General features: G+C 43.7%; 1 protein-coding gene across 4 annotated transcripts in view; it reads right to left on the reverse strand.

Moving 5' to 3' along the window:
• Nucleotides 1–12,776, reverse strand: part of LOC137382804 (solute carrier family 2, facilitated glucose transporter member 11-like) — an 88,916-nt gene extending 76,140 nt beyond the window's left edge. For 2 of the 4 annotated variants that reach the window (XM_068055233.1, XM_068055235.1), the window contains exons 1-4: nucleotides 12,649–12,776; nucleotides 5,697–6,097; nucleotides 4,099–4,197; nucleotides 3,836–3,996 (exon numbers count right to left, since the gene is read on the reverse strand). In XM_068055233.1, the coding sequence (XP_067911334.1) occupies nucleotides 3,836–3,996; nucleotides 4,099–4,197; nucleotides 5,697–5,849 (413 nt within the window). In that variant the 5' untranslated portion in view covers nucleotides 5,850–6,097; nucleotides 12,649–12,776. The remainder of the gene's footprint in view (nucleotides 1–3,835; nucleotides 3,997–4,098; nucleotides 4,198–5,696; nucleotides 6,098–12,648) is intronic. The other 2 variants (XM_068055234.1, XM_068055236.1) reach the window with 2 other exon arrangements.
• Between the last annotated feature and the right edge of the window lie 3,787 nt (nucleotides 12,777–16,563).

A 16,563-nucleotide genomic window follows, 5' to 3' on the forward strand; every position in this document is an offset into this window, starting at 1 on the left:
TCCCAAGCAGCTCTGTAACACAGGAGTCTGTGCTCTACGGGCTGTTCCCAGGGACGCACACCGAGACAAACATCAACTGCTGCTGGAGGACTATCAATTCGGTGAAAGACGCCCTTTGGTCTGCCCGAAACTTGCTGGTCTTCCAGCGCAAAGAGTTGTCCACCACCGAATGTTGCAGACTGGCACATTCCAAGGTCCAGGACTACGTGCTGAGGGACGCACTAAAGCTTGGGGCAGCCGCAGCAAAGGCTCAATGGGGAAAGACCACAGTGTAAGGTTCCCCCACCAAGCTGGACTGAGGGGCTGGATCCATGGGAAACCTCTCGAACTGTATCGTTAATATTCTCAATTGCTGTAAATGTAAAACTGTAATTGACATGACAATTGTGAAACGGAAGGGTTGGGAAGAAACTCATGACAGTATTGAAGGAAACTGATCTCCCTTGCAATGTTTGTATTTTTTGGTGCTGTTTGGAAACTGTTTGGCAATGTAATTTGTCCAGATTTTTATGAATAAAGTATATTTTGGATATTAAAAAAAAAAAATCAATGGAACTGAACTCTTCAGAACTGCTTACATTCCTCGATATAGTAAATGTGCCTGCATCCTCAGAGCAGATATTTATATTCAAGACTTACAGTTTTCTCCATTTAAAATATGTAGATTAGAAGCAGTTTACTCCCAGGGATCAGCTCTGATATTTTTCTTTGTTACCTCTTCAACATTATGGGCAAAGCCAACATTTATGGCACATCCCTAATTACCCTTGAGCCGCCTTCTTAAACTGCTGCAGTTCATGTGGTGCGGGTACTCTCACAGTGCTATTAGGTAGGGAACTCCAGGATTTTGACGCAGTGATGTTGAAGAAATGACAATATGTTTCCAAGTCAGGATGATGTGTGATCAGGAAGGGAACTTGCAGGTGGTGATGTTCCAATGCACCTGCTCCCCTGTTCTTTGAGGTGTTAGAGGTTGCAGGTTTGGAAGGTGCTGTTGAAGGAGTCTTGGTGAGTTGTTGCAGTGCATCTTGTAGATGGTGCACACAGCTGCCACTGTGCACCGGTGGTGGAGGGATTGAATGTTTAAGATGGTGGTTGGGGTGCCAATCAAGGAGCCTGCTTTGTTTTTGATAGTAGTGAGCTTTTTGAGTTTTATTGCAGCTGCCCTCATCCAGGCAAGTGTGGAGTATTCTAGCACACTCCTGACTTGTGCCTTGCAGATGGTGGATAGGATTGGGGAGTCAGGAGCTGAGTTACTTGCTGAAGAATTCCTAGCCTCTGGCCTGTTCTTGTCGCCACAGTTTTTATGTGGCTGGTCCAGTTAGGATTCTGGTCAATGGTAACCCCCAGGATGTTTATGGTGGGGCATTCAGCAATGGTAATGACATTGAATGTCAAGAGGAGGTGATTACATTCTCTCTTATTGGAGATGGTCATAACCTGGCATTTGTGTGGCATGAATGTTAATTACCATTTATTTGCCCAAGCCTGAATATTGTCCAGGACATGCTACAGGTGAGCACAGACTGCTTCATTAGTCAGTAACAGATTACTGGTGAATTCATGATCATTGCAAGTAGATTGTTTTTCTTCTTTGAAAAATGAGTTTGCTGTGAACCTTAACAGACTGTGAATAAACTATTCTCTGGATATAAGCTATCACACAGGGATTTAATAACATCAGAAACCAGGGGAGAAAAGGCGCAAGTGATTTACACACATTATCTGGACAGCTAGATTGCAGTTCTGCCTTTGACCCACCGCCAAGTAGTTCTGTTTCAATACAATCTGTAGTTGTAGTCTGATTCACCAGAACTGCCTTGATCCTCTGAAACAATGCCACTGCATCAAGTTATGAGGCCACAAGACACTGCTTGAGAGTGCAGAAGCTCATGTCACTCATAAACCTTGTAGCCAGCAGACAGTCAATACCATCAATCTGAACGGGATTTACACTTGCAGAATCAGGAGTAGCTCAGAACAGTGTTGTGACTGGGGTTATTTAAATAGCAAGTGTGCTTTGACACAGCAGTGTCCAAACAAGTGGACCCAGAGGACAAATATGACCCATAACTTCCTCTCATCTGTCCCTTACTTCTTGCATGAAACACACAAAGCTCATTTCAAATACAGGTAGTTTCACCAGGAGCTCCAATTGACCATAATCGAAGCTGGCATTTTACACTTAAATATTAGAAGTGAAAACTCGGTGCAGCCACTCTAAACTCTCCAGGGCTGCAGGATTTAAAAGGCTGTTCCCTCATTGGTGGATTTAGCCAAATCGGGGAACAGACTTGTGGCCACAATCAGGCTCCAGCCTCTGGAGTTGAAAAAGCTGTAGCTCAGTCTAGTCGGCTTTCAAACTTAGACGAATGAGAACAGGGCTGTCCAATCTTTTCGCATGGGGGGCCGATGAGACAATTTCGGAAAGATAAAGGCATTAAAAATGTATCTTACTATTAATCAAAGCAACAAATGTGCATTTTTGTGAAGAAGCTTTAAATGAGAAGATTAATTTATTGACTTACTTTCTCATCACTATGTTGGACACTGATTTAGTGAGATACTGGCATTTCTTTGCTTGCACAAGTAGTCAATGTTTGCCCCCGTACTTATAGCGATGCGGAGTATTCCAGATATATGTCCATCTGTCAAGAGTGATCTTGATCACTCTCTCTCGCTCTCTCTCTGTCTCTCTCTCCCTGTGTCCTCCCTCTCTGCATTGTTCCCCCCCTCTTTCTGTTCCCCCCTCTCTGTCCCTCTCTCTCTCTGCCCCTCTCTCCCTCTCTCTCTGACAGTTGTAAAGAGCACAAGTGCTCAGAACAGCAGCTTTGGGGTTGGTCAGTTTTTTAAAACATTGCAGGTCAGTTTGACAGCTGACAGATACTGACATCAAGAACAGCAGTTTCTGAACTTCGGGCAGATTCAGGGTTTTCCGGCAGGCTTTAAAAAAAATTGGAACCTGCCAGAAAACCCAGAAACCGTTGTTCCCAATGTCAGTACCTGTCAGCTGTGAAACTGATGTGATTTTTTTTTAAAACCCACTCTGAAAGTAGACAACAATGGAAAATTTCTCATATCTGAAATACATCCACAAACTGGATGGAAACCTTTGATGGGCCTGATCCTGGCCCGCAGGTCGTATGTTGGACAACTTTGCATTAGAAGGATGAGGGAGAAGGTTAGAGGTGAGGATGGAAGGAAAGGATGGGAGTGAGGATAGAGGGAAAGGATGGGAGTGAGGAAAGAAGGAGAGGGTGAGAGGATGGAGGGAGAGGGCAGAAGTGACGATGGAGAGAAAGATGGAGGGAAATGATGGAGGGGGACGATGGGAGTGAGGATGGAGGGAGAGAGTACAGGGAGAAGATAGGAGTGAGGATACAGATAGAAAGATAGGTGAAGATGGTGATAAGAATGGAAGGAATTGATAGGGTGAGAATGGAGGAAGAGGGTGGAGGTGAGAAGGGAAGGGAATGAATGGGGTATGAATAGAAGGAAAAGGATGGCATAAATAATTAGACAGGTTGTAAGAGTCATGTTAGCAAAGTGCTGAAGTTTTATTTTCACTTCAGATGATGGTTTGAAATGGGTGATATTGACATCCTGCCCAATTTTCTCTTCTGCTGAGGTAAATGGAAATTAAAATGGGAGAGCTGGAAACCAGGCTGCCAACTCGCTATCTCCAGTTTCACACTGGCATCCAAAGCCAAGATCTACCCGATTGAGTTTTTCTTTCCTGTGGTTTATGCAAGTCCTGACCCAGATATGCCATTTCTTGACAGAAAATAGTCAGATTATTGGGGTTTAACCTCAACATTCCCCCTGTAGTTCATACCTTCCAACCCTTACAGCCATGGGTCCAGCAATAAGTGCCCCAACCAATCCTCCAACAGAATAAGTGGCCACAATAAAGCTCCAGAGCAGTGTGATGACCCAGCTCTCCAGTTGCGTGCCATAGCGCTCAGTCCAGGTTTCATTGATAAAGTTTTGGATGAACTGTCATTTTGAGGATAAAAAAAAACAGATTTAGTTTAATTATGCCTTTACAAATATGGAGACACAAGACCTTTTAATGTTGATCATCACATCTGGACTCACAGTTGTTGGTGCATTGATGATTGTCAGGTTAAACCCATATTGGAAGGTACCACCAATACAGGCAGCAAAAATAGTCAGAAGGAGACTTCTGATCTGCAGCTACAGGGGCACAAAGGAAATAGGTAGAATTATTTTCCAGCAAGGCTTAATTATACTGAAAAACAAAAGAAAGAGATTACATATACACAGGGCATTTCACATTGTTACGACCGGGTGAGGAAGGGGTCTTAGGCCCCCCTCTTGCCCCTTTCCTGGTTTGGCCATAACAGGGTTTATCTTTTAAAAACACAGTGATTTTAGCTTACCCCCTCAGTGAGCCCTTTGCTTACTGCACTCTAATTGTAATTGCAATTGAATCAATCAGACAGGTTTTCTTAGGTTTAAACAAGAAAGATGTAAGTTTATTAGCCTTATCACTCTAACTCAGTTCAAATTATTAAAATACGTGACCCAACCATGCTAGCATGTATATGAGAGAAACACACACACACAAATAGATACAGAGGGGAGAAAAGAATTAGGCAGGTGGTGGGGGGGGGGGGGGGGGGGGGTGGTGGGGGGTGGGTGCGGGGTTGAAATAGAATTCACCCTTGATAAAAGTTGAAGTCTTGGGAGTTCTTGCTGGGGCCAAGTGCACAATTTCCAACTTGCTACTTTGGTACCAGAAGGCTGAAGAAGTGCCCTGTCTTGAGGCTGAAGCTGTTACCGTGGGTCCCTGGGACTTTGCTGGAGAGAGACAGGAAGAGACCTTCCTTCTCTTTTGTCTTCAAATTGCAGACTGTTCCTTTCTGTGTGGCACAATTCAAACAGTCCCCAGTTTGGCCAGCAGGTTCTTGGGGGGGGGGGGGGGTGGTGAGGGTTAATGGACTTCAAAGCTTACTAGACACACCCAGTGGGGGGTGGAGTGCTGGCTCTTACAAGATGTGGATCATCACTGTTGCCCAGACCAATCCTGTTAATTGAATCAGCGCGCACTTCCATTGTCTCTCTACTCAACTGTCTCTTAGAATGCAAATGTGCAACCATGTTTTCAGCCGCCTAGTTCTTTCTTCTTAAACAAGTTCTGTGCAATGTCCAGTTAAAAAAAGCTCAAGTAGTGTCCCATATGACAAAATTACTATGTTTCCATTTGGCAGGTGTGATTTCCATCACACACATCCTCAGAACATCCTGGAGTGTTTCACAGCCATTTTTTTTCAACGATAGCCACTGTTTTCGTTCAGGCAGATGAGGCAGCCAAGTTGTATACTGACTTGTGGGCTTATTAAAAATAAGTATCACATGTCAATTTTGGATAGAATATTTCCTTTTTTGGTTATTACATTATTTGGCTGCTTTCTTTAGTGCTGATCATGTCTGAATTTTTTGTTTTGTATTGCAAGACACTTATTTTTAACTCTACTTATTTCAGCAGTCTATCTTATAGCTGCTATTTCGCTTGCAGAAACCAAAATGGGCAGGATGGGAATTCCTTTGTGGTGGTGAGGTGGGGAGTGGAGGGTAGGGATATTCTAATTGCATCTCTAAATTTGGAGAAGGAAGAACATTTCTTGAAGGGACAAGAAAGGTAAGTAAGACCGTCCCAATGGTACAGCTCCCTCAAGCATTATGTACGCACTTGTCTTCACCTCAGAATTCACATGCTTGCACAAACAATCCCTTCTGGTCATGTCAGAGGAGCCTTCTCTTGTCGAAGAGTCTGCCACATTGCAATGCCGTTGCTTGGAGACAGACTTGCGCCAACAGAGCATGAAGGTCACAATGACATTAAACCTTTACAAAACAGGGCCAATCCAAGTGACTGATATGAAATTAGTTCATCAACAATCCATCGATGCACGCATCAAGTCAAAGAGGCCTCATTTGCAGAGACTGCAACCAGTAATTCCACAGGGATTCTCCCGATTTCCTACCAGAACTTTGATGGCAGATCAGTTTGAATGTCAGGAACATCTGCTCGTTGATGGTGTCCAGTGTTGCTACTGACAGCTGAAGGGACCTTTAAAATGATATGGCCAAAAATGCCATTGTGACTAATTGTGCTTAATCAATGGTTCCACAAAAAAGAATTTAAAGCAGCAGCAGAGACCATCTGAGGTCATCTGCTGCAGCCAATCATGCCAACATCCCCCTTTTCCCCCGAGCCCCCAGACAATTTGGCAGAGGCTGGGAGGGACGGTCTACCTGGAAAATGCAAATGACTCTTAGGTCAGAAAATTGATGGCAGATGGCCAGCATTGCCAGGGAAATGGCCTAATTGGCCATTTTCAGCTGAAGTTATGATGGGAAATGAGGAGGGTATCTGTCGAATTCCAGGTCAATATTTTTGTTACTTTTCCCATGGAAAGGATTCAACAGCTCAATGTAACACCCCACATTTTCCAGATATCAGGATTCCTAAGAGTGCACTGAACAGACTGTTGAGCCTGGCTGCAGTAGTTCTGACCATTGCAGGGGATGCCCTGAAGCAACAAGCAGTACAATCTCCTTGTACCCACCTTGCACAGTTGCAAGTATATTTTGCTGGACATTAATTGCTACACCATCCCCTACCCACAGATTCCATTTCATGCATCCACTGCGTGTTTCCTTTCACTTCATCTTGTTGAAACTTTGTTTTTGAATCCATATGCAGCCACTTACCTTAGGTGCACACATTTTTAAAATTTGAGTTGCTGGCCAGAGTTGCCCATCTCTTCTTTAGGTCTGTTGCCAGCACGAGGCCAAAGCTACGCTGGGGGCTTATACTAATTATTCAAGTAAACTAACCACATAAATGTGGGACAATCATCTCAGCATGCCCATCCTTCTGGGCCTTGGTTGACCCAGAGAGCTAGCAATTCGCAGCTCAGATTTTGCTGAGATCCCTAAACTAGGGTTAAGAGATCAGAGGTGAGACGCCATGCCTAAGATAAATGTACAGTAACTAACCATTGGGATCATTTTCATCTCCCTCCTATCTGACATCAAACCACATTTCAGGTTGTTAAGTTGGTACTGATTTTTCTCATCTAACCGAATCTTGGCTGAAATCTAACAAAATATACAACACAAAAAGTTTAGTTTAAAACTCTCTCTACTTCCCTAGTTGTACGGTTTGCTACAGCACTGGTGAGAGGGATTGACACTGTTCTATGCAGCCAAGAGCGTGAATCCAGAAGGCTGTGTTGCCTGTCCGGTGCCAGGGTTCGGGACATCTGCTCTGGGCTGGACAGGAACTTGGAGTGGGAGGGGGAGGATCCAGTTGTTGTGGTCTATGTAGGTACCAACAGCATAGATAGGGCTAGGAAAGAGGTTCTGGTTAGACAGTATGGGGAGCTAGGCATCAAATTGAAGAGCAGAACCTTAACGGTAATAATCTCAGGATTATTACCTGAGCCATGTGCCAATTGGTAGAGGGCACATAAGATTAGTGAAATGAATATGTAGTGTGGGAGAAGTGGGTTTGGGTTCGTGGGGTACTGGCAGCAGTACTGGGGAAAGTGGGAGCTGTACCATTGGGACGGTCTGCACCTGAACAGTGCTGGGACCAGTGCTCTAGCAAACCATATAACTAGGGAAATAGAGAGGGCTTTAAACTAAACAAGGGGGATGAGGGATCAAGCCTGGGTAGATGTCGCAAATTAAGGGGTAGAGTCAAGGCAGGATAGCAGAATAGTAATATAGGAAATGAAGGTCAGAGAATGGCAGGAAGGGACAGAGACAAAAAACCTAAGAACACATCAACAGTCAATATTAGATGTTACAAAGATAACAAAAAGACAAAACTAAAGGCTCTGTATCTGAATGCATGTAGCATTCATAACTAAGTAGATGAACTGATAGCATACATTGAAGTAAATAAATATGATCTGATTGCCATTATGGAGACATGGCTGCAGGATGATAAGGATTGGGTCCTCAATATTGAGGGGTAGATGACATTCAAGAAGAATAGGACACTAGGTAAAGGTGGAGGGGTAGCACTGTTAATCAAAGATGGCATTGGTGCAATAGTTAGAGATGACCTTGGTTCAGGAGCTCAGAATGTAGAATTGGTTTGGGTGGAGATGAGGAATAGTAGGGGTAAGAAGTCACTAGTGAGAGTGGTCTACAGGCCCCCCCTAACAATAACCACAATGTAGGACAAAGTGTACCAGAAGAAATATTGGGTGCTTGTGATAAAGGGACAGCAATAATCATTGGTGATTTTAATGTACATATAAACTGGAAAAATCAGACTGGCAATAATAGCCTGGATGATGAGTTCACAGAATGTTTTCGAGATAGTTTCTTAGAGCATCACGTTCTGGAACCAACCAGAGATAGGTTATATTAGACTTGGTATTGTGTAATAGAATCATAGAGTCATAGAAATGTTATGGCACAGAAAGAGGCCATTCAGCCCATCATGTCTGCACCAGCTGAAAAAACTAGCTGCCCAATCTAATCCCACCTTCCAGCACCTGGTCCGCAACCTTGCAGGTTAGAGCACTTCAGGTGTAGGTCCAGATACCTTTTAAATGAGTTGAGGGTTTCTACCACCGATCTGGGCAGTGAATTCCAGCCACCCACCAACCTCTGGGTGGAAAAGCTTTTCCTCATGTCCCCTCTAATCCTTCTACCAATCACCTTAAATCTTTGCCCCCTGGTAACTGACCTGTCCGCTAGGGGAAACATGTCCTCCTGTATACTCTATCTAGGCCCCTCAATTTTGGATACCTCAATTAAGTCACCCCTCAGCCTCCTCTGTTCCAAGGAAAACAACTCAAGCCTATCCAATCTTTCCTCATAGCTGCAATTTTCTAGCCCTGGCAACATACTTGTGAATCTCCTCTGTACTCTCTCCAGAGAAATTATGTCCTTCCTGTAATGTGGTGAAATGTGACAGGATTAATTAATGACCTCAGAGCAAAGGCACCTCGAGGTAAAGCCTGGCCACCCGATCCAAACCCGACTACATATGTCGGGTTCGGGTCGGGTCGGGTCTGTATTCTGAGTCCAGCATTCAGGCTCGGGTCGGGTCGGGCTGGACAATGTTGCCTCTGGTAACTCATGGGATCTGACTCACCCATGATTCCCCACAACTGCATCTGCAGGAATAGCCTGCTGCCAGAATGGATGAACAGGATCACAAGTATTACCATTTGGACACGGTTGAGCACAATAACATGTTTGATATCATTAAATTTATTGTGATATTCGGGTTGGGTCGGGTCAGGCCGGGTGCGAAAAAATATTAAAGGACTCGGGCCCAGGTCAGGTTCAATTGGCTGTGGTCAGGTCGGGCCCAGGTCAGGTTTCCATTTTATACCCGAACAGGCCTTTACCTTTAGGTAGTAGCGACCACAATATGATTGAATTTTACATGCAGTTTGAAAGAGAGAAGAGTGGGTCTGACTAATATTTTAAACTTAAATAAGGGCAACTATGTGGGAATTAAAGCTGAGCTAGCTGAAGTGAACTGGGTTACGAGAAGTACATTTGGAGTACTGTGTGCAGTTCTGGTTGCCGCACTACAGGAAAGATGTGATTAAGCTAGAGAGGGTGCAGAAAAGATTCACAAGGATGTTGCCTGGTTTGGAGGGCTTGAGTTATAAAGAGGGATTGGATAGGCTGGGTCTGTTTTCCCTGGAGCGAAGGAGGCTGAGGGGACATGATAGAGGTATATAAAATTATGAGAGGCATAGATAGAGTAGATAGCCGGAGGCCACTTCCCATGGTAGGGGTGACTAAAACTAGAGGGCATAGATTTAAGATGAGAGGGAGGAGGTTTGAAGGGGATCAAAGGGGTAAATTTTTCACACCATGAATAGTGGTATCTGGAATGAGCTGCCTGAGGAGGTGGTGGAGGCAGGAACAGTAGCGACATATAAGAGGCATCTGGACAGGTACTTGAATGAGAAAGGCATAGAGGGATATGGAATTAATGCAGGCAGGTGGGATTAGTATAGATAGGCATTATGGTCGGCATGGACGCGGTGGGCCGAAGGACCTGTTTCTATGCTGTACGACTCTATGATTAGGCTAGGAGATAGACCAATAGTGAAGCAGTGGCAGACATTTAAAGGGATATTTCAGAATACTCAGGATAAGTATATTCCTACTATAAAGAAAAATTCTAAGGGGAGGAACCACCATCCTTGGTTAACTAAAGAAGTTAAAGAAAACATCAAACTTAAGGAAAAAGCACATAATTGCACAAAGATGAGTTGCAGCTCAGATGATTGGTCAGAATATGAAGAACAGCAAAGTTCTAAAAGGTTAATCAGGAGAAATAAATTTTACAATTTACATCAATGACTTAGATGACAGGAACAATGGCATGGTAGCTAAATTTTCAGATGACACAAAGAGAGGTAGGAAAGTATGTCGTGAAGGAGGCTGTAAGGAGGTTGCAGACTGGTATAGATAGGTTGAGTGAGTGGGCAAAAATCTGGCAGATGGAGTATAATGTGGGAAAGTGTGAACTTGTTCACTTTAGCAGGAAGAATAAAAAAAAGAGTATTACTTAAACGGAGAACGACCGCAGAATTCCGTGGTTCAGAGGGATCTGGTGTTCTAATGTATCAGTCACAAAAAGTTAGTATGCAGGTACAGCAAGTAATAAAGAAGAGAAGAATTGAAAATAAAAGTAAGGATGTTAGGCTTCAGTTATACAGGGCATTGGTGAGACCACACCTAGAATACTGTGTGCAGTTTTGGGCTCCTTATTTAAGGAAGAATGTAAATGCATTGGAGGCAGTTCAGAGGAGGTTTACTAGATTGATACCTGGAATGAGCGGGTTGTCTTGAGGAAAGGTTGAACAGATTGGGCTTGTTTTCACTGGAGTTGATAAGAGTGAGGGGAGACTTGATCGAAGTTTATAAGATCCTGAATGGTCTTGACTAGGTGGATGTGGAAAGGATGTTTCCTCTTGTGGGTGAGTCCAGACCTAGGAGGGACTGTTTTAAAATTAAGGGTCGCCCTTTTAGGACAAAAATGAGGAGAATTTTTAGCTCTCGGGGGTTGTGTGACTTTGGAACTCTCTGCCTCAGAAGGTGATGGAGGTGGGGTCATTGAATATTTTTAAGGTGGAGGTAGATAAATATTTGTTAGGCAAGGAAATCAAAGGTTATCGGGTTAGACAGGAGTGTGAAATTCAGGACACAAACAGATCACCCATGATCTTACTGAGTGGTGGAGTAGGCTTGACGGGCTGAATGGCCTACTTCTGCTCCTAATTCGTATGTTCTTAAGGTCCAACAGCAACAAGTTGCATTTAAGTATTGCCTTTAATGCAATAAAACGTCCCAACATTTCCAGCATGACCTGTTCTTACTTTAGGTTTATTGAATCTCTGGTTTTCAGATACCTCAGTGAGGTTAGAGTGATTATCCTGGACATCAAGGCAATATTTGACTGAGAGTGGCAACAAGGAGCTCTAGTAAAGTGGTGCCAATGGAATTGGGGTAAATTTTCCACTTGCTGGAGTCGTACCTTACACAAAGGAAGACGGTTGTACATAGGAACTGAAGTAGACCATCTGGCCCCTCGACTTGAGCCTGCTCTGCATTCAACTAGATCACGTCTGATCTTCTACCTCAATGCCACTTTCCTACACTATCCCCATATCCCTTGATTTCTTTAATATTTAGAATTCTATTGATCTCTGTCTTGAATATACTCAATGACTGAGCCTCCACACCCTCTGGGATAGAAAATTCCAAAGATCTAGCACCCTCTGAGTGAAGAAATTCCTCCTCATCTCAGTCCTAAATGGCTTACATCTTATTCTGAGACTCTGTCCCCTGGTTCTAGACTCACCTTCCAGGGGAAAGTTCCTTCCTGCATCTACCCTGTCGAGCTCTGTAACAATTTTGTATCCTTTTATTTTATTTTTTTTATTTCATTTTATTTAGAGATACAGCACTAAAACAGGCCCTTCGGCCCACCGAGTCTGTGCCGACCAACAACCACCCATTTTATACTAACCCTACAGTAATCCCATACTCCTTATCACCTACCTACACTAGGGGCAATTTATAACAGCCAATTTACCTATCACCTGCAAGTCTTTGGATGTGGGAGGAAACCAGAGCACCCGGAGAAAATCCACGCAGACACAGGGAGAACTTGCAAACTCCGCACAGGCAGTACCCAGAATCGAACCCGGGTCCCTGGAGCTGTGAGGCTGCGGTGCTAACCACTGTGCCACTGTGTTGTTGTCCTTTCATATTGCGACACAACACATTGAGTATCCATTGTGAACATCATCCATGAAACTTCAGGTTATGCAAGTTCTTTATATTAACACCTAGCAGTTTAATGGTGCACTTACCAGAATCAACTACCATGTTATCTGAAACCTTCCTTGATCAGAATTGGGAAAATAAATCAAAAGGAAACAATGTTCGCTCACCCAGTCCCTGTTTTTGGCTAATATCACAGCAGAAGACCGAAAATACCTCTGTAAAGGGACTGAGTTATGCTGGGAACATTTGGAGCCCATTTTCTGGAAGAAATTTTGCTGATTCAATTAAAAACCTTGAAAATCTTTCAGCTAAAGAAAAAGACATTTAAACGCTCACCAACTTGCTCAGCATCTGTGCGATGAGTCTTCAGCCCACCAGGTATTGCAGAAGTTGTTGATACTGGCCAATCTATTTATTCAGTGTTTTAAAAAAATATTATACATCTACACATTCCAGGATCACATGAGAAAAGCCCAAGTGAATGATGGATTCAGTTCACGGATGGTTGACTCATGAATTATTTTTCATTTGGTACATCTATATAGTCACACGAAAGTTACCCATTTACAAGTAGCAGTAGAACTAACTGCCACCAGGTGAAGAGTGGAGGATTGACTGTGCATCTCTCCCCTGGCTCTGTCCTCGCCCTGCCATTACCAGAAAATCCCTAAATACTGACACCCAAAAATGGGAGGCCTGCAGTACTTGAATGTGCCCTTGCTCTTTGGTGACCAGAACTCAAGTATTCAAGGAGTAGTCTGACCAGAGAATAGAGTGGAAATACATCATCTGACGTATCACCTGACAATAGGCATGTCTGCTCATTGATAGCATCCAGGGTTGCTATCGACCTTTACATTTAATATGGCCAAAAGCCAATGTAATTAATCACAGATAGGCAATGCTTTCAAACAGTTGAATAAAAGACAATGAATTTAAAGCCACATCAGATCCCTGGCATGTTAGGATACGACACATAAGCCACCATGATCTGCCTGTAGTGGGGAAGATCTACCAGGAAAATGATGACTCTTAGGTCATAAAATCAGCCAAGGTTAATGGTGTGTCCTTGTGGTGGACACCAGTCCTATCAATGAATGAAAGGTCTCAGCCAATTCCTCTCAATAACTGAAGAATGGGCAATGCTTCTGGATCCCTCAGAAAGTGCTTGTGAAATGCACAGCAGAAAATTCTGAAATCTGTATTGATTCAAAGGGTTTGCATTAACTTATGTTCCAAATGATATTCGTGCATAATTTCCATTTCTTCCATGCATGTGAAAAGCTTGTTATTTTAACATCAATTATTGACAGGAACCATAGCACTTCTTCCATCTCCTCTGTCAAAACTCTACTATTAACAATGTTCAACCATCTAGAAACATTCCTAGTGAGGACGTTAGGTGGGGGATCAGGTTCCAAAGACAAGACAGGACAGTACCAAGATTGAAAAGAGGAGGAGAGAGAATGAGGTAAATCAAGCTTCCTTACTCGAGCAAAAGGTGCATTACCTGTTCCATAAAGACAAATCAACAAATGGTCACTTTGCAATAATCAGTCTGTCTTTGTCCAGCTGCCATGGGGGAGGATGAATATCGGCAAGGGAAAAACGGAAAATGTAAAAGTACTACCTGGTAAAACCAAGTAACTCATGGAGCAAAATTCAGCAAAGCTAACAGAAATTGCAAAAAAAATTAAAACATTTTCAAAGAACAAAGAACAAAGAAAAGTACAGCACAGGAACAGGCTATTCGGCCCTCCAAGCCTGCCTAAACTAAAACCTTCTGCACTTCCGGGGTCCGTATCCCTCTATTCCCATCCTATTCATGTATTTGTCAAGATGCCTCTTAAACGTTGCTATCGTACCTGCTTCCACCACCTCCCCAGGCAGCAAGTTCCAGGCACTCACCACCCTCTGTGTAAAAAGCTTGCCTCGCGCATCCCCTCTAAACGTTGCCCCTCACATCTTAAAACTATGTCCCCTAGTAACTGACTCTTCCACCCTGGGAAAAAGCTTCTGACTATCCACTCTGTCCATGCCGCTCATAACTTTGTAAACCTCTATCATGTCGCCCCTCCACCTCTGTCGTTCCAGTGAAAACAATCTGAGTTTATCCAACCTCTCCTCATAGCTAATACACTCCAGACCAGGCAACATCCTGGTAAACCTCTTCTGTACCCTCTCCAAAGCCTCCACGTCCTTCTGGTAGTGTGGTGACCAGATTTGCACGTAATATTCTAAGTGTGGCCTAACTAAAGTTCTGTACAGCTGCAGCATGACTTGCCAATTTTTATACTCTATGCCCCCACCGATGAAGGCAAGCATGCCGCATGCCTTCTTGACTACCTTATCCACCTGCGTTGCCACTTTCAGTGACCTGTGGACCTGTACGCCCAGATCTCTCTGCCTGGCAATACTCCTAAGGGTTCTGCCATTTACTGTATACTTCCCACCTGCATTAGACCTTCCAAAATGCATTACCTCACATTTGTCCGGATTAAACTCCATCTGCCAATTCTCCCCCCAAGTCTCCAACCGATCTATATCCTGCTGTATCCTCTGACAATCCTCATCACCATCCGCAACTCCACCAACCTTTGTGTCATCCACAAACTTACTAATCAGACCAGCTACATTTTCCTCCAAATCATTTATATATACTACAAACAGCAAAGGTCCCAGCACTGATCCCTGCGGAACACCACTAGTCACAGCCCTCCATTCAGAAAAGCACCCTTCCACTGCTACCCTCTGTCTTCTATGACTGAGCCAGTTCTGTATTCATCTTGCCAGCTCACCTCTGATCCCGTGTGACTTCACCTTTTGTACCATTCTGCCATGAGGGACCTTGCCAAAGGCTTTACTGAAGTCCATATAGACAACATCCACTGCCCTTTCATCAATCATCTTCGTCACTTCCTCAAAAAACTCAATCAAGTTCGTGAGACACGACCTCCCCTTCACAAAACCATGCTGCCTCTCGCTAATAAGTTCGTTTGTTTCCAAATGGGAATAAATCCTGTCCCAAAGAATCCTCTCTAATAATTTCCCTACCACTGACGTAAGGCTCACTGGGCTATAATTTCCTGGATTATCCTTGCTACCCTTCTTAAACAAAGGAACAACATTCACTATTCTCCAGTCCTCTGGGACCTCATCTGTAGCCAATGAGGATACAAAGATTTTCATCAGTAACTTAAAATGTTGTTTCTCTTTGAAGATCCCTCCTCTCATCTCCTGTTTCAAGTTTCAATGCCCCCAGCCCAGGACCCAATCAGGGATGGGAAATGTTGCATATTTATATAAATGAGGAAACCTCAGAAAGTAGCAGCATCGACAACCGCTTCAACTTTTTAGTGCCTTTCATGGAATAAAACATCCCAAGGCAATGTTATCAAACAAAACTTGACACCGAGGTACATAAGGTGTCAAAGAGGTGGGTTTTAAGGAACATTTCAAAGGAGGAAAGAGAGGCGGAGAGGTTTGGGGAGGGAATTCCAGAGCTTAGGACGCCAAGAGCTGAAGGCATGGTCGCCAATGGTGTAGCGATGAAAAGCAGGGATGTACAAGAGACCAGAATAAGAGAGGGTTCTAGGGCTGAAGGAGACTACAGAGGTGGGGCGAGGCCATAGAGGGACTTGCAAAGAAGGATGAGAATTTTAAAATTCCCTGCTTAACTAGGAGCTAATGTAATCAGGGAGCACAGGGGTGAAGTGTGAATGGGACTTTGTGCGAGTTTGGATACAGGCAGCAGAATTTTGAATCAGCTTCAGAGTACGCAGGATGAAAGATGAGAGGCCAGCAAGCATTGTATTGGAATAGTCAAGTCTAGAGGTAACAAAGGCATGCTTGAGGGTTTCAGCAACAGATGAGCTGAGGCATCAGCAGAGTTGGGCCAAGTTATGGAGGTAGAAATATAAGATTGCTGTGATGTCACAGATTTTTTTTATTCTTTCATCACTAGTAAGACCAGCATTTGTTGCCCATCCCTAATTTCCCTTGACAACTGAGTGGCTTGCTAGGCCATTTCAGAGAGCAGTTAAGAGTCAACCACATTTCTGTTGGTTTGGAGTCATATGTAGGCCAGAGCAGGTGAAGGCAGCAGTTTTCTTTCCTGAAAGGATAGTGAACCACATGGATTTTTTACAGCAATTGATGATAGTTTCATAGCACCATTCCTGAGATGAGCTTTTAATTCCAGATTTTTATTAATTAATTGAATTTAAATTCCACTAAGCGCCATAATGGGAT

This window comes from Heterodontus francisci, chromosome 23 (assembly GCF_036365525.1).
Source record: "Heterodontus francisci isolate sHetFra1 chromosome 23, sHetFra1.hap1, whole genome shotgun sequence".
NCBI classification, from domain to species: Eukaryota; Metazoa; Chordata; class Chondrichthyes; order Heterodontiformes; family Heterodontidae; genus Heterodontus; species Heterodontus francisci.